Here is an 18,958-nt window from a genome sequence, read left to right as displayed (position 1 = left end):
CTTGAATTACTTAGAAGTGTGTTCCTTAGTTTCCAACTCTTTGGAGATTTTTCATAGAAATTTCTATTAGTGCTTTATAATTTAATTACATTATGATCAGAGAAAATATTTTGGACTCTTTGGAAAAGGACTCATATCCTTTTAAATTTGTTAAGACTTGTTTTATGGCCCAGAATATGATTTATTTCACTAACTGTTCTATGAGCACTTGAAAATAATGAGCATTCTGCTTTTGTGGGTGTACTGTTCTGTAAATGTCAATTAGGTTACACTGATTGAGAGGATTTTTTAAAACTTTATTTATTTATAGAGAGAGGGTAAGAGAGAGAGAAAGGGAGGAAGGGAAACATCAATGTGAAAAAGAAACATTGATCAGTTGCCTCTTACATGCACCTTGACCAGGACCAAGCCCTCAGCCTAGGTATGTGCTGTGACCAGGAATCAAACAGGCAACCTTTTGCTTTGTGGTATGATGCCCAACCAACTGAGCCACACTGGTCACACTGATTGAGAGTTTTTAAATCTCCCATATTTTTACTAATGTCTTGTGAACTTGTCCAATTAATGATTGAGAGAGGGCATTAAATCTCTGACTGAAATATGGATTTATCATTTTTCCCTGCAAGTTTATGAGTTTTTGCTTAATGTATTTTGAAGTTTTGTCATTTAGGTTCATAAATATTTAGGATTACTATATCCTATTAATGAATTGACCCCTTCATTATTATGAAATGATCTTATTTTTCCCTGGTAGTATTTTCTTTTCTGAAATCTACTATATTTAACATTATTATAGCTACCCCTGCTTTATTTTAGTGTTATCATACTATATTTTGTCTGCCATTTTACTTTTAGCCTATTTGTGTCTTTACATTTGAAGTGCATTCCTTGTAGACAGCATAGTTGGGATTTGCCTTTTTCTTACAATCTTACAATTTCTTTTCTTTAATTAATTTATTTCTTAAAATTTTTCAAATACATTTGTCTCCATTTACAGACCACAACTTTACCCTGCCCAGCCCACCCCTATCTCCTGCCTTGGCTTCATCCATGTGTCCTTCACACCTGTTCCTTGATGTGACCCTTCCTCTTCCCCTCCCCACCACCCCGCTTCCTTCCTCCCTCCCTTCCCTGTCGGTTTCTTCTTTCTTCCAATGTTGCTGGTCATATTTTCCTTGCCTGCTTGCTTTGCTGATTAGGTTCCATTTATAGGTGAGATCATAGTATTTGTCTTTCACTGCCTGGTTTATTTCACTTAGCATAATGCCCTCTAGTTCCATCCATGCTGTCGCGAAGGATAATGGCTCTTTCTTTCTGCTGCATGGTATTCCATTGTGTAAGTGTACCATAGCTTTTTGATCTACTGATTTACTGATGGGCACTTAGGTTGCTTCCAATACTTGATTATTGTAAATTTGTGCTGCTATGAACATTGAGGTGCATAGGTTCTTTTGAATTAGTGTTTTGGGATTCTTAGGGTATAATTCCAACAGTGGAATCACTGGGTCAACAGGCAGTTCCATTTTTAGCTTTTTGAGGAAATCCCTAACTGTTTTCCACAGTGGCTGCAGCAGTCTGCATTTCCATCAACAGTGTACTAGGGTTCCCTTTTCTCCACAACCTCACCAGCACTTGTTGTTTGTTGATTTGTTTATGATGACCATTTTGACTGGTGTGAGGTGGTATGTCATTGTGATTTTAATTTACATTTTTCTGATGGCTAGTGATGCTGAGCATCCTTTCATATGTGTCTGGGCCCGGTGTATGTCCTCCTTGGAGAAGTGTCTGTTCAGGTCCTTTACCCATTTTTTTATTGGATTGTTTGTCTTCCTGGAGTGGAGTCATGTGACTTCTGTATGTATTTTAGAGATCAAACCCCTGTCTGAGGTATCATTGGAAAATATATTTTCCCATATGGTTGGTACCCTTTTCATTTTGCTGATGTTTTCTTTAGCCATACAGAAGCTTCTTATTTTGATGAAGTCCCATTTGTTTATTTTTTCCTTTATGTCCCTTGCTCTAGGGGACATATCGGTGAAAATATTGCTGCATGGGATATCTGAGAGTTCCCTGCCTATGTTCTCCTCTAAGACTTTTATGGTGTCATGACTTATATTTATGTCTTTTGTCCATCTCGAGTTTATTTTTGTGTATGGTGTCAGTTGGTGGTCGAATTTCAATTTTTTACATGTAGCTGTCCAGCCCTCCCAACACGGTTTGTTGAAGACGCTATTTTTACTCCATTTTATGCTTCTCCCCCTTTGTCGAATATTAATTAACCATAGAGTCATGGATTTATTTCTGGGCTCTCTATTCTCTTCCTTTGTTCTGTCTGTTCTTATGCCAGCACCAGACTGTTTTGATTACAGTGGCCTGGTAATATAGTTTGATGTCAGGTATTGTGATCCCTCCTGCTTGGTTTTTCTTTCTCAAAATTGCTGCGGCTATTTGGGGTCATTTATGATTGCGTCTAAATTTTTGAAATGTTTGTTCTGTGAAATACATCACTGGTATTTTAATAGGGATTTCACTGAATCTATAAATTGCTTTGAGTAGTATGGACATTTTGATATTAATTCTTCTAATCCATGAACACAGTATATGCTTCCATTTATTTGTGTCTTCCTTAATTTCGTTCTTCAGTGTTGTGTAGTTTTCTGCATACAAGTCTTTTACCTCCTTGGTTAAGTTTATTCTTAGGTACTTTCTTTTCTCTTTTTCTTTTTTCTTTTTTCTTTCTTTCTTTCTTTCTTTTTTTTTTTTTTTTTTTTTTGCTGCTATAACAAAGGATTCTTTTCCTGATTTCTGATTCTAATATTTCAATTTTGGTATACAAAAATGCCTTCAATTTCTGAATATTGATTCTGTATCCAGCTGTTTTGCCAAATTCACTTGTTAATTTGGGTAGTTTTTTGGTGGAGTCTATGGAGTTTTCTATGTACACTATCATGTCATCTGCAAACAATGATAGTTTACTTCCTCCTTTCCAATTTGCATGCCTTTTATTCTTTTTCTTGCCTGATAGCTGTGGCTAGGACTTCCAATGCTATGTTGAATAGAAGTGGTGAAAGGAGACATCCTTGAATTGTGCCTGATCTTAGGGGAAAAGCTTTTAGTTTTTGCTCATTGAATATGATGTTGGCTGTAGGGTTTTCATATGTGGCCTTTATTATGTTGAGGTATGCCCGCTTTATTTTCACTTTGTTGAGTGTTTTTATCATAAATAGGTGCTGTACCATATCAAATCCTTTTTCCACATCTATTGATATGATTATGTGATTTTTGTCTTCACTTTTGTTTATGGGATATATTACGTTTATTGGTTTGTGAATATTGAGCCACCCTTGCATTCCTGGGATGAATCCTACTTGATCATGGTGGATGATGTTTTTAATGTATTGCTGGATGCGGTTTTCCAATATTTTGTTGAGGATTTTAGTGTCTATGTTCATCAGCGATATTGGTTTTCTTTCCTTGTTGTGTCTTTATTTGGTTTTGGAATTAGGATGTTGCTGGCCTCATAAAAAGAGTTTGAGAGTCTTCCCTCTTCTTGGATTTTTTGGAATAGTCTGGGGTTGGAATAGAGGGGTTAGCTCTTCCCTAAATGTTTTGTAATATTCTCCTGTGAAACTGGTCCAGGGCTTTTGTGTGCTGAGAATTTTTTGATGATTATTTCAATTTCCCCAGCTGTTAACGGTCTTTTCAGGCTTTCTGCTTCTTCGTCATTCAGTGTTGGAAGGTTATATATTTCTAGAAATTTGTCCATTTCATTGAGGTTTTCAAGTTTCTTGGCATATAATTGTTCATAGTAATTTATTACAAACCTTTGTATTTCTGTGGTATCAGTTACAATTTCTCCTCTTTCATTTCTGATATTATTTATTTGGGCCCTCTCCCGTTTTTTCTTGATGAGTCTGCTTACAAGCTTGTCAATTTTGTTTATCATTTGAAAGAACCAGCTCCCAGATTTGTTGATCCTTTGAATTGTTCTTTTAGTCTCTATGTCATTCAGTTCTGCTCTGATCTTGATTATTTCCTTTTCTACTTGTTCTGGGCTTTGTTTGTTCTTGTTTCTCCAGTTCTTGAAGCTGGAGGGTTAGGTCGTTTATTTGGAATGTTTCTGTCCTTTTTAGGTAGGTTTTTATTGCTATGAGCTTCCTTCTCAGGACTGCCTTCGCTGTGGTTTTGGACTCTTCTGTGTTCATTTTCATTTGTTTCCGGAAACTTTTTAAAAGATTTTTTTTTTTCAGACAGAGGGGGAGCAAAAGAGGAAGACAAGGAGAGAAACATTAATGTGTGCTTGCCTCTCGCATACCCCCAACTGGGGACCTGGCCCACAACCTAGACATGTGCCCTGACTGGGAATAAAACTGGCAACCCTTTGGTTCACAGGCCAGTGCCCAATCCACTGAGTCTCACCAGCTGGGGCTGTTTCCAGAAACTTTTTGATTTCTTCTTTGATCTCATTATTGATCCATTCATTTTTTTAATAGTATACTATTCAGTCTCTATGAGTTTGAATGTTCTTGAAATTTTTCCTTGAAGTTGGGGTCTAGTTTCAAGCCCTTGTGGTTCAAGAAAATACTTGTTATGATTTTGATTTTGCTGAATTCGTTGAGGCATGTTTTGTGTCCTATCATGTGGTCTATCTTTGAAAGTGTCCCATGTGCATTTGAAAAGAATGCGTATTTTTCTTTTTTGGGATGAAAGATTCTATATATGTCAGTTAAATCCATTTGATCGAATGTGTCGTTCAGTTCCACAACATCCTTGTGGATGTTTTGTTTGGAAGATCTATCCATTTTTGACAGTGGGGTGTTACAATCCCCTACTCTCAGTGTGTTACCTGTCTATATCTTTCTTGAGGTCCTCCAAGATTTTCCTTATATATTGGGGTGCTCCTCTGTTGGGTCCATATAGGTTTATAATGTTTATGCTTTTTTGATGGATTCTTCCTTTGAGTTTTATAAAGTGTCCTTCTGGGTCTCTTTTTATGGCCGTTGTTTTGAAATCTATTTTGTCTGATATCAGTATTGCTACCCCTGCTTTTTTTCCCTGTCCATTTGCTTGGAATATTTTTTTTCCATCTCTTTACTTTCAGTCTGTGTAGGTCCTTTGTTATGAGGTGGGTCTCCTGTAGGTAGTATATGTGTGGGTCATGTTTTCTTATCCATTCAGCTACCCTATGTCTTTTGATTGGGGCATTTAATCAATTTACATTTAAAGTTATTATTGATAGATACTTTATGATAGGTATTCATTTTTTCCCTTTGTACTTGTGATCCTGTCTCTCTCATTCTTTTTCTTCGTCTCCTTAAAACCATCCCTTTAGCGTATCTTGCAGTGCTGGTTTGGTGGAGGTGTATTCTTTTAGCTTTCTTTTGTCTGGAGAACTCCTTACTTCGCCTTCCATTTTAATTGAGAGCCTTGCTGGGTAGAGTAGTCTTGGCCACAGGGCCTTACTTTTTATTCTTTGGAATTTCTTGCCATTCCTTTTTGGCTTGTAGTGTTTCTGTGGAGAAGTCATCTGCTATCCTTATCAGGGCTCCCTTGTATGTTACTACTAGTTTCTCCCTCACTGCCTTTAGGATTCTTTCTTTGTCTTTGATATTTGCCATTTTAATGATGATGTGTCTTGGAGTGGACCTCCTTGGATTCCTCTTGAATGGGACCCTCTGTTCTTCCTCGACTTGAGTGACTTTCTCTCCTCCAATGAGGTAAGTTTTCCATCATTACTTTTTCAAACAGGTTCTCTATCCCTTGTTCCTCTCTCTTCTGCTATCTGTATTATATGGATATTATTACGTTTCAGATTCTCCTGCACTTGCCTCAACACCTCTTCATTCTTTCTGAGTCTTTTTTCATTTTCTTGCTTTTTCTGGGAGAGTTTTTCTACTGTATACTCCAGCTCACTGATTCAATCCTCTGCTTCATCTAGCCTGTTTTTGATTCCTTCTACTGTGTTCTTTAGTTCAGAAATTGTATTCTTCATTTCCTCTTGCCTCTTTTTGATAGTTTCCGTGTCTTTTTTCATGCTAATATAATTTGCAATAAGTTCCTCATTGTTTCCCTGTAGTTTTTAGTAATTCTCTTTGAGCTCACTGAGCTCATTGAGCTTCCTTATAACCGTTGTTTTGAACGCAATATCTGATAGTTGACCTGCCTCTATTTCATTCCTCTATTTCCATCCCCCTTTGTGGGGATTCCACCTTTCCCTTTGATTGGAGGGTGTTTCTTTTCCTTCCCATTATTTGTGAGACTCTTTTGCTTCTGCTTCTTAAATTGATCTGTCTTGATTTCCTGATTTTGTGGTGTGAACTTCTATGGTAGGAGATCGCTTTTTTTTCCTTTCTTACTTTCTGGATCTGCCTCTGATGTTATCAGCTGTTGACCCCGTCTGACCTTAGGCAATCTTTAAGAAACTTCCAGGAATCTACTGTCTGTGTCGGTATCCTCCAGTTGTTAATCTAGTCACTTTGCCCTCAACAGTCAGGGTGGAGCCGAGTCCCTCCTTTGCTCAGGGCTATTGTGTCCTTTAGTGCTGCTGCCGCTCAGGTGAGTGGTCTCTGCCTCAGCAGATGGCTGCTGGCATATGGGGGATGAGCTAGCACCGGGATCCCACCATCCACTTTCTCAGTTCTTTCCCCAAAGCCTCCCATTTCAGTCTTTCCTCAGGCAGCTCCAGCCCATTCTGCCCCCACCTTTGCCAGACACCAGGGAAAGTGGCTACCACTACAGATTTTTGCATTGGCCCTTTAAATGGCTCTTGCATCTCAAGCCTCCTGTCTCTTGCAGAGGGCAACCCTGCCGCTTTTCACAGCTGGCTGTTATCTGTGTGGTTTTTGGGCTCTGGTGCTGTAGGCTGGAGATCCCCACTTATTGTTTAAACCCTGCTCTTCTCAGGGGGATCCAACTGGCCATTTCAATATCCTTCTGGCACTGCCGCCTATGGGTGCCTATTCCAACTTCTTGAGTCTCTACACACTCCTTACCAGTTAGGTTGTGCCAAAGCTGATTCCTCTGTCTCTCAGTTTTTAAAGGTTCCCTCTCGCAATTGTTCAGTTGTTTGTTCCGGGTGGTTTCTCCACAGTTTAGTTGTAATTCCATATTGGTCCTGGGAGGAGGTCAGTGTGACTTACACTCACTCCACCATCTTGAAGTCCTTCCCAATCTGACAATTTCTTTTATTGTGTGATATTTAGACAATTTACATTTAATTAGCTTATTGATACTTTTAGATTTAAATCTATTCTCTTGGGGTTTTTTTCTATGTGTTTCATCTATTTGTACTTTTTTCTTTTGTTCTTCCTTTTTTGGATGAATTTAATATTTTTATGATATCATTTTTTTCTCCTTTCTTGGTTTATTAGCTGTAATTCTTTGTTTTTTTAATGGTTGCTTTAAGGTTTATAGAATGTGTCTTTAATTGATCACAGTTTACCAAGCAATATCACCCTACTTTCCATGTAGCATAAGAACTTTACAATAGTGTACTTCTATTTCTCTCTTCCTGGCTTTTGTGCTGTTGTTGTCCTTTGTTTTATTGACATATGCTATAAACCCCACAGTATGTTTTTATTTTTGTTTAAACATTCAACTGTCTTTTAAATATATTTAAATAATAAGAAAAAGTCTTATAAATTTACCCATATAATTAGAATGTTTGGTGATTTTCATTTCTGTATGTGGATCCATATTTCCATTTGTAACATTTTTCTTTTTCTTGATGGACTTTCTTGTGACATTTCTTGTCATTCAAGTCTGCCAGTGAAGAATTCTTTTAGCTTTTATATGCCTTGACATGTCTGTATTTCATGTTTGTTTTTTAATAATTTTTTTCCAGGCATAGAATTCTAGGATGAGTTTTTGTTGTTGTTTTTCTTTAAAGATGTTGCTCCCCCCTCTGTTGCTTGCATTGTTTCTGATGAGAAGTCTGCTACCACCTTTTTCTTGGTTCTTTAGTGTATAACATTCCATTTTTCCTTTGGTCACTTTTAAGATCCCCTTTTCTTTCTTTTTCACTTGATTTAGTTAGATTTTTATGTGCCTTGGTGTTTCTTGTGTTGAGGGTTTGCTGACTTTCTTGAATCTGTGGATTTATAATTTCATTTGGTTTAGAAGCTTTTTTGTAATTTTTTTCAACTCTCTTTTCCACTTCCCTTCCCCTCCTTTAGGGATTTTAATTAATGTATATTAGCTTGTTTAAAGTTGTCACACAGTTCACTGATGCTTCACTTTGTAAAAATTTTCTCTGAGAATTTTATTTGAATAGTTTCTACTGCTGTGTTCTTAAGTTCAATAATTTTTTCTTCTGTAATATCTAACCGGCTGTTAATACCATCCATTGTATTTTTCATCTCTTGAAGTTCAAAGTCTTTTTTTATGTCCTTTATTTCTCCACTTTTTGAACATATAGAATTGTTATAATAACCATTTAAATTCCTTCCTGTTAAAGTTAACATCTATGTCAGTTCTGGGTCAGTTTTGGTTTTTCTCCTCATTATAGTGCGTGTGCATGTGCGTGTGTGTGTGCGTGTGTGTGTGTGTGTTTTGCTTCTTTGTATGTCTGGTAATTTTTTAAATTTTTACTAGATAGTAGACACTGAATTTTATCTTGTCGGTTTTTGCATGTACATATATCTTAAGCTTTGTTCTGTGACACAGTTAAGTTACTTGAGAAAAAAGTTTGATTCCTTGAAGTCTTTTAAAATTTGTTAGGCAAGACCAGAGCAGTGCTCATTCTAGGGCTATATTTACCCTTGATGAGGCAAGACTCTTCTGAGCTCTAACCGATAGCCAGTGAATCATGAGTTTTTACAGTCTGACTGGTGGGAACAGGCACTCTTCCTAGTTCTGTGTGAGTACTGGGCGCTCTTACCTCTAATCTTTTCAGGTATTTTTTCCCCAGCCTCAGGTTATCTCCTCACCCACAGATGGATCCTCTGGGGGTCTGCCCCTATTAGATAAGGAAGGGAGGTGAAAGAGATGTATTTGTCACCTGTAAATTACTATTCAAATATAAGATTTGAAGTATTACCTTGATTTGCCTGCCATTCACTAATGTCAAAATCCAGAGACAAATCTGCACCCTCCACAATACCTGTGCTTTCATGTCCTTTTTCATTAACGCTTGTGTACTTTTGCTTCTCTCCTCTCATTGCCCATTGGTTCCAGCCATGCCAGCCTGGAAAAATAATCATTAGGAAGGGAGTTCCTTCCTGGTCCTCTGGTAGTCACATTCTCCAGTCCACACTTCCTCTTTTGAATAGTCAGAGGGTCTGCTCAACCTCCTCCTTCTTCATCCCCAGAGTATAGAGCCAAGAGTACTAACTCCATATTATCAAGGAAGTTATCTCTTGACACTAGAAGTGTTTTCATTCACTGACACTTTTACCCCTTGCCTTTAAAAATCCCTGCCCTCTGCTTCAGCCCAGGGAGTCTGAAAGCATACCTGTATTGTTGGGGTACCTGTATTTTTAGAGACAAGTTATTCTAGTGTATTATGTTTCTTTCATGAGGAGAAAGCAAAAAACTAATGAGCCAAGGCTGCACCAGGGGGAATGAAATGTAGACTCGGGCATTTTACCTGGTTGGCACAGGGAAGAGGTCTGGGGAGGGAAGAGCAGGAACTGCAGCCCAAATCTCTGACTCAGGGCTCTGGCTCCCATAGGCCCTGCCTGAAAGTCTCAAGGGCAGAGGCTGATATCCCAGCACTCATAACCCATTGCTGGCACATCAGTTGGGAAATATTAATAAGGAGTCAAGTCTGAAGCAGAAGCTAAGAGGCTGGGTAACCAAAGAATGCCTAGAAACTATATTCATAATTGAGATTGAACTCTGGCCCTGAAGCAGAAACTATTTATAATTTGGTCAGAAGGTGAATCGAAGCCTGTTGTGATCTTTATCCCAATTTTGGGCGATGACAAGCATCAATGTAGTTCTTTGATAATACTCTAGTTAATAATCTCTAAGCATGTTCCTATTTCAAGACTGTGCCTGGAGGTAGGATAATCCAAATGGGATTGAACTTGAACATGATTTCAAGCACATAAGGTCTTGTGCCAAATATATGATGAAAGTCACAAATTGAATATCAGGATTGATTGGGATTGATAGAGTCTATAATATTCATAGAGCACTTACTTGGTGCCGGGCACTAAGGGGAAGAGATAAAGGACAATTGCTGCCCCAAAGCAGAAAAGACAGGCAAACTTTTGCTTTAGAATATGACAGGTACCATGGACAGGGTCAGAACAGCTCACTCTGGGAGCTTAGAGGAACACACCTAAGCCAGCCTTGGGAAGAAGATAGATATAAGGGTGGACTTCCTGGAGGAAGTGATGCCTGGGTTGAGTCTTAAAAGGTTGGTAAGAGTTGGTAAAGTAGAAAAGTAGGAGAAGGACATCACAAATAGAAACACAGAGGCAAGATTCAGTGCAATGAGTTTCTGGGAGTATAAGCAATTTATTACACAGGCCATTTGTAGGGGAGTGATGTGAGTTGAAGGTGAAAAAAGAAAATGGGTGTCAGATGAAGAAGGGCCTTGCATGCCACACTGAGGTATTTTACCCCAAAGGCAGTGAGAAGCTGCTGGACAGTTTTAAAGAAAATAGAGAGGTATGACTGGATCTGAATTTTAGAATCTCTTTCCAGTTGTGACGGGGAGGAGGACTGGACAGTGGGCAGAGCAGGAAGCCCAGGTTTTAGTGCAAATCCCATTGCCCTCCCAACCTGTCTGTAGTGTCCCTTTCTTTCTATGAAATCCATTATCTAGGTTTTCCCTTGCTTATCCAATGGAATTTATTGCCAGTCTCCAATTTTAGTCATATTAATTCAACTTATTCAAACATGCCATGCTCATTCCCATCTCTGGAAGCACATTGTTACTGTGAGCATCATAGTAGTGGCTGTGGTACAGGATAAACTGAGTACCATGAGCAAAAAGAGAGCAAGTCTTGTTTATGAAAAGCCCTCCTCCTCTGCTAAATCCTGCCCAGTCTCAGGCTTCTGCCTTCACTCTGTACAGGCAGGGTAGTGTCTCTATGTACTACATCCCTCTTCTCCTCAAAACTGTTTAGTGGCTTCCCATGACTTTGGATTGGAACACCTGAGCATGGCATTCAAGGCCCTTCTTCATCTGACGCAATAGTGTAATGGTTTGGAGCTTAGTCCCTGAAGCTAGACAATGAGATTTTAATCCCTTTGTTCAACCACTTACAAGACATGTGACTTTGGTCAAAATTCTTGGTGCCTCGGCTTCTTCATCTGTAAAGTGGGACTGGTGGCTGTATCAACTTCATATTGTTATTGCAAAGGCTAAATAAGTTCATATGTATATAAATCTTTAGAATGGTCCTTGGAATTTGAAAAAATGTTTAATAGTTATTAGCTATTATTATTCTCAGTTTTTACTCATTTTTTTCTTAGCACCTATATTGTGTTGAGAAATTTTAATCCCTAATTATCTATTATTGTGTTGCATGCCCCGTTTATGTGTTTTCATATTATTTCTCTCAATAATGATTTTATTGCCCACTGAGGCAACATACATTATATGTATCTGTACTCCTGAGATGTGTACAGTGCTGGGTGTGTGTTAGGGTGACCAGTCATCCCAATTTGCCCAGGAGTAACAGGCTTTCCAGGATGCTAAAACCAGAAAAGTCCTGGGCAAACTGGGACAAAGTTGTCCACCTAGCAAGCAGTGGGCACTTCAGTTTTGCTTTTTATTTCTCTCTTTTGCTCCCATACTTAACTTGAAAGCAAGCTTCCTTTGGCTTTGCTACAAATTTTGATTTATTGGCTAGAAAATACAAAGTTATAACCTCTGTTTTTCTTTGGGGTTTCCTGAGATCCCTGAAGTTTAAAGTGGAATATCTGAGGAATTCCTGGGGGGAAAGCAAAAACTCTCTTCCATCAGCTCTGGATATATTTCCTAGAAATTGTGGGCAGCTCCATTAGAGCCTTCCTTAATGTGACCCACAGCCCCAAAGGTCTTCTACTGCTTGTCATTTCCCATCTCTCCAGGAATTCCCATCATAGCTATGAGTACAGCCTTTATTTGCTTTCAGAATAGACATATCCTTATTTAAGAGTGACAAAGCCTCTTTCTTCACACAAGGATCATCTATTTTCCCATGAATTCCTCAAGTGCAGCCAAAGGGTTTTTCTTCCTTCTCAGTCCCAGCCCCACTCCCATCTCACCTGCTTTGGGACAGTGCTTGCTGTGGATGGTTCCTTTTTAGACAGTGTCTTAAGGGTCCCCTGAGGCCGCTCTTGGTGGTATTCCTTAAAGCCATGACAAACAAGTGTTTCAGCAGCCTTTGAAAGTTTGCACCCCACTATATTAGTTTGCTAGGGCTACATTAACAAAGTCCCACAAACTGAGTAGCTTATACAACAGAATTTTATTGTCTCATAGTTCTGGAAAGCTGTATGTCCAAGATTAAGGTGTCAGAAAGGTTGGTTCTTTCTGAGGAATATGAGGGAGAACCTGTTCCATGTCTCTTGCTTAACTTATGGTGGGTTTTTGTTTGTTTGTTTGGCAATCTTTGTCATTCCCTGACTTGTAGACACAGCCCCAGGTCTCTGCCTTCAACGTGATTCAGCATTCTGCCTCTGTGGGTGTGTCTAACCCTTCACATGGTGTTTTTTGTAATAACACCAATCATATTGAGTTAGAGGCCCACTGTACTAATTGATCTTAACTAATTACATCTCCAATGACTCTATTTCCAAATAAGGTCACATTCTGAGGTACTGGGGGTTAGAAATTTAACATGTAAATTTAGAGAAGACGCCATTCAACCCTTAACACCCAGGTGTCTTTGGGTGAAACCAAAAATAGACATAGAGTCTGGAGGCCCCTTTTCCATTAGCAGAGCAAAGCACCATACAGTCAGTTGTTGCTCAGAAATCCATTTCAGTTCTTCATTCACTTTGTGTTTGATACTGACTGTTTCTGTTGCCAGATTCACATCGTCACCCGTAACCACTTGTTCACCACACTCTACGGCATTTTGTGACTGTAGGGATAATTAAGAAATATAATGTACAACTGATTCATTACCTCTAAATTGGCGAATATCAAATCTTTTTAAAAGTGAAGCCTGCTAAGGAAAAGTTGTATGCATGGCATACATGTAATAGCTATTACACCCTGATGAGTAAGAACTATAGATTGGCTGACTTTTAAAATGCTCTGGAGAATACCATGCTAGGTACAGACAGGGACTGGAGGAGTGTGTGTGTGAATGTGCTGTGCATGCAGTAGCTTATGATAAACAAAAATCACCAGACTCCTCCACAACCTTCCTGCAAGGATTAAGCCATCCCTTGGGCACTCAGGGAGTAGTAGCCTGCATGTCCTCATTCCGGCTATGGCTGCTTCCTTCTGTCAGCTCCCTGAGTTGCTGACCTCCTCCCCTCCTAAGAGATAGCTCGGTTTCAAAAGATAAACCCTAGTAGTTACAAGGAACTTGGGAGGAAAAAGTCGAGCAAATCTCCCAGTTATTGTTTCCCAGACGATCTTTGTGGATGAGGTATTTCCAGCTCTGGCAGTTACAGCCTGAGATGTGAGGGCAGTGATGGATCTTCATAGCAGTCAGGGGTGGGTCAAGGAGCTGATGAGGAATGGGGACTCTCACATGTCTCCTCGCTTCTTTCCAGGGCACCCCACCTCTGAGAAATCCCAGGGACTCAGGAGGCACCCAGCTAGTGCCTGCTATTTGCCAAGCTCCCAGGCAGGATGCTAGCTTGCTGTGAGGCAGCAGGCGGGCTCAGCGCTCAGCTCTTCTGTGCCAGATCAAGGAGCTGTCAGCTCAGCGCCCACGCCTTGCGCTCCAGCTCTGGGCAGCCCCGGGTGGGCTGGGGAAAGATGAGAAGCTCGACTCGTGACTGCAAGTTGACTTTCTCTCACTGTTGTTGCCGGCAGAATACATACACCAATGCGGACAAGCTCCTAGAAGCAGCAGAACAGCTGGCGCAGACTGGGGAATGTGACCCTGAGGAGATCTACAAGGCAGCTCGACACCTGGAGGTGCGCATCCAAGACTTTGTGCGCAGGGTGGAACAGCGGAAGCTTCTCCTGGACATGTCTGTCTCCTTCCACACACACACCAAAGAGGTAAGAGCAGCTGGTGAAGGGGCATTGGTTGGATCGAGTTGTTTGGCAAGGGTCAGGTTAGCTTCCTATCATAATTATCCTCAAGGTATGCCCAGGGTCCTGGGTGGGCTAGGGGTTACTAGCTGCCTAAGGTTGATGATATTAGCAATTTGCTCCTGATAGTCTGCATTTAGATCTCAAACAACGTGAGGCAAAATTTCCTCCTCATCTCTAGTGAGGAGGGTGCCACAGAGGCAGGTGGTTTCTGAAGTCTCCTAGAGCACTCAGTGTTCAGCTGGAGAAATTTGGGGATCCCTGGTATAGAAATAGTCACTATAAGAAGAAATAAAAGAGGATTAGAGACTCCCATTCCACTACACACCCAGTTGCTCTTAGTTGCTGTTTCCTGTCAGAAATCAGAGTCCTGCACAACTTGGATAATCTTTGTTGCCAACGAAAAACATACAGAGTTTGCAAATGTGTTCTGTGCTATTTTATTAAAAAAAAACAAGATTAAATCTTCATAATGAGCCCTGTTACAGGGTGATATTATTATGAGTTAGTCCTCACCTTGCCTAATTGTGGAGTGACAGCCAGTGAAGGAAGGGGGACTGAAGTGCCCTCCACAGAGAAGGAAGTTAGTTGGGCTTAAGTCTGACCCAGTTATTCAAGAAGTGGAGAGAGGAGAGGAGAGGATGGTTTATGTTATGTTGCTGGCAGGGCAGGGATGCCCACAGAGAGGAGGGTTGCAAACCTGCAATTGCTTTTCATTTTTGATTAACGTGGGGCATTCTGAAATTGAGTAAGTGGCCAGTGAGGAGGCACATTTAGTATCTTCTCCAACAACACCCTTGGCAGATAAACTCATTAGGTACATGCATGCTTGTGTTCCCCCAGGAATTCATTTTAATGGAGTATTAATTAAACTTTGATTGCTGCTCAGGAAAAAAATTAACCCTACTTAATTAAGTTGATTTTTGAAATTGGAAATGCATTAAGAAGTCTGGATGTTACTACTTCACAGGCTTTCTGACACTTTGTGGGAGTGAATGCAAATCATTGAACTGCCTATCAGAAAGAAAACATGAAAAGATAATGTTTTCTAAACTGAGATTCCCCAGGCAGATGAAGGGCTGGTGAGCTCCCCTAAGCTCGCTCCGCTTCCTCTCCATGGAACCCATGGCTATTCTCTGATGAGTGTCTGTGAAGCAAGAGAATTAGCTTTAATCCAGGTTTTCCTGCCTGGTTGTCTGCTTGCTTGTGGCTCACCCGATTCTTAATAATGGTCTCAGAAACCAAAGGCATGTATATTCTTCATTAATTATGAGCCTGCAAATGATGGACTGGAGCATGAATGAACAGTAGCCATGTTCCTTGTGAGGGCTGTGGGGGTGCTAGCCATGCAGGGGTTTGGGGGTGTGGACTAGGTCAGTCTCCATGGAAGTGCCACTCCTGAAAGGGTGACCATGGCTTCCAGGAGCCCTTTCTAGCTACATGTTCCATGGATTCTGTACATGGATCTAGGAGTCTCAGCTTCTAGTTCATATTCTGCTGCTCTGGAACTATGTGAGCTTGGTCAGATCACTATGTCTCTGGCCCTGGGTAGCCATATCTCTAAAATCATGTAGTGGGACTCGGTGGCCTAAAACCCCTGTGGTTCTAATGTCAATTCAAAATTTCTTGGGTGGGGATGGGTGGAAGTGGGGAAAGTAAAAAAAAGCAGGAATAATTGTAACAGCATAAACAATAAAAATGTTTTAAATATTTTTTCTTCTTTTTTTCTTTATTTGATATTTACAATACGATAATTAATAATAGTAGTAATTAGCCAGAAGTATTACGGGTAATCTGCTTAGCCTAGGATTTGGTTCATTGCAAGCACTCAGTGTGCATTAGCTGGTGTGTTTTTAATTGGGTGCCTCATGCTTGCCAGGCACATTGTCACGCGCAGTCCCATGGTAATCTTATGATACAGAGTTTAATTATTAAATGCATTTTCAAGTAGGGAAACTAAGGCTCAGAAAAAACTTATGTAAGTTTACAGAGCTCCTCAGTAGTGCAGAGGTTTTACCTGTCTTTCTAACTACTGTGCCCTTGTTCTGAACCGCTACCACACACCCTGCTATTCTCCTTTTTGCCTCTTGTATCTCCTCCTCTCCTCTGCTCTCCTTTCTTCGCCTTACTCTTTCCCCCCGCCCCTTACATTTTCAAACCCCAAAGCAGGAGCTTGATGGGGAGGATAGACCTTAGCTGGGAAAGTGTTGCCAAGGCTGTGGTATGGGAGATAGGAATATTCATTAACCGTTGTTTTCCCAAATGTCTCTCAAACTTTGTTAAGGTTGGTCCTACGTGAACCTGAGACTTGTTTTCACACTGAGGCTTAGCTTATGAAATCACATTTCATATGAAATAGTGCTAAAGGGGGCAGCATAATACTGGGGGCAGGTGAAGAAAAAGAGCAGGAACTAAAGCATATTTAAAACCTGTGTGCTATATTATCTAATCAATAGCCATAAGAATTATCATTTTTATTCCAATTTTACAGATCAGAGAAATTCATAATCTTCCCAAGGTCTTGTAGCTAGGATGTGGTAAATTGTAGGAACTGACCTCAAATCTTTCTGACTACAGGCTCATGCTTTTTCTCCTTTCCTACACAGACTTTTACATAAAGGCCAGAAAATAGAGACTGGGAGGAGTTTTCTCCACAGGACAAAACAGAAGTCTGTCAGGAAATAACACAGTCTCTTTACTCAGGATCCCAAAATAGGAGAGAAATTAGGAGCAATCCAGCCTGGATACAAAGGGGTGTGTGATTATGAGGATCCTTCTACTCAAAAGATCTGTAACTATGATCAACAGATTGTGACTTTTTTGCCCCAGTATGGAAAGAAAAGCATCATTTTGAATGCCTGTCAGGGAAGAGCTGTTTTTAGGGGCCAAGCAGGACTTCATATCCATATGCTCCCTCCCAGTCACCTTCCCTCCCCCAAACTAGTCTGTCTGAGGCCCCCTTTAGGCAGAGAGCAAGACTTGTATGTATGTATGTGCACACCTATGCATTCTCTACACATATACATGCTTATGCATATGTATATGTGCACACATGCACCATATAGGTTTTCCCACACGTTAAGTACAGCAAGATCTTAGATGTCAGGGAGATCCGATTTCCAGATCTAGATCTTAACTGGGCATGTTTTGTGCATTTGGGAAAATTACTTAATCTCTGTTACTTTGTGATAATTGTCATAATGATTGTTACAAAATTGAGTAGCACAATACTAACACTAATTTTTTCCCTGATAGAAAACTCCCTCCCAAATTTATCCTTAGAGCATCTCTGAAGCAGGCCTAATAAGGAACTTGAGGACTCAACTCAGGCATCATTTTTCCTTGAAATTCTTCCCTGGTGCTTCTAAATTCTTACCCAGACTGGACCAGAATTCCATGTACATACCTCCTTTGATGGTGCTGGGATCACACTGAGCTCTTATTCATTAAATTTGAAGTACTCATATGTGGGGTACACATGTAGGTTTAGATGTGTAGATATAGGTTCTACTAGTACATTTCTGCGACTATGTCTGATACACAAAGATGCTAAATAAATACTGAATATGTTTTCTTGACAATGGAAAACTGTCATTTCATTAAAAGAAAAGAAAAAAGAAAAAATAGGGGAAAAAATAAGAAAAAGCCCATTCAATTATATGTTTTATCTCTTCCAGTTCTTTGCTTTGACCTCTATAGACAATGTAGATAAAAGGGAATCTGAATTAACTATACGAGGTTTTTTTTTCTAGGACCTGTGTAGCCACCAGAAATGGATTATTAGGTAGGCAGAAGTGAGCATTCTTGGGTAGTCTAATGAAGAAGGAACCCCTGTGGTTTAATCTTTCCATACTCTATTTAGTACCTCTCAAGATGCACCACCTCTCAAACCCTAGCAAGTGTGAGTCCTAGTTGATCCTGGGCCTAATGACTTTTGGTTCCTTCCTCTTGACTCTGTGCAGGGTGTCCAGCCTTTTAGCATCTCTGCACCACACTGGAAGAAGAGTTGTCTTGGGCCACACATTAAATACATTGTGACACATAATCACAAAAATATCTCAATGTTTTAAGTAAATTTATGATTTTGTGTTGGGCCGCACCGACAGCCATCCTGGGCTTGCATGCCGCCCACAGGCCACAGGTTGGACACCCCTGCATCTATAGGCAAACTTCTGGCTTTTTATTCAAGACAAGATTAGTAGCCTAATCTGCAAGTCTGTTAGGGAATTTTAAGTTGCTATGGTTGTTTTTTCTCTTACAATAAATAGAATGAATGGATGGTCTTCTCAGTTTTCCTAAAGTGGCCATGGGTGGTATTGGGTTGCTGGTAAATATTGTCATATACCCTTCCTGCCTAGATATGGTTAACCCTTTCCTCCTTTCTTCCTTTCTTTTCTTCCTTCCTTCCTACCTACCTACAATTATTTGCTGAGTTTTCACATGAGTGCCAATGTGTAATAGAGTACCATTGTAGGATTTTGTACATTTGTAATTTTGAAGAATTAGAGCCTCCTTAATAGGAGCTTTCTGAGCAAGAACTGAATATCCATCCACCTTCATAAATGATTTAACCTAGACTTCCTACGACTCCCTGGACTGAAGTCCATAATTTTACTTTTTCCCACTTCGTACATCAAAAGATTTACTCTACTTAGGAGTAAGAAGACAGAGAGAAGGCAAAAGAAAGATACAAAAAAGATATCCTGCAGGCCCATTTCTTCTGCAGATTGAAGAGTCTGCTTAATCCTGCTGGCCCTGCTCTGTGAATTCTTGATAACCATAGGAGCGTGGATGGAGGGT

The 18,958-nt window shown here is 40.0% G+C and overlaps 1 protein-coding gene across 3 annotated transcripts in view; it reads left to right on the top strand.

The window, feature by feature from the left end:
• The window catches only part of KALRN (kalirin RhoGEF kinase), a 721,333-nt gene that overhangs the window by 373,527 nt on the left and 328,848 nt on the right, over window positions 1–18,958 (top strand). For all 3 annotated transcript variants that reach the window (XM_054575198.1, XM_054575190.1, XM_054575189.1), the window contains exon 11: window positions 13,934–14,125. In XM_054575198.1, coding sequence (XP_054431173.1) covers window positions 13,934–14,125 — 192 coding nt within the window. The remainder of the gene's footprint in view (window positions 1–13,933; window positions 14,126–18,958) is intronic.

The sequence above is a fragment of the Pteronotus mesoamericanus genome, unplaced genomic scaffold (assembly GCF_021234165.1).
Source record: "Pteronotus mesoamericanus isolate MK-2021 breed Mesoamerican mustached bat unplaced genomic scaffold, CSHL_Meso_final contig_27, whole genome shotgun sequence".
NCBI lineage: Eukaryota > Metazoa > Chordata > Mammalia > Chiroptera > Mormoopidae > Pteronotus > Pteronotus mesoamericanus.
The sequence above is the reverse complement of the archived record's forward strand: the minus strand, read 5'-3'. Positions and strand labels throughout refer to the sequence as shown.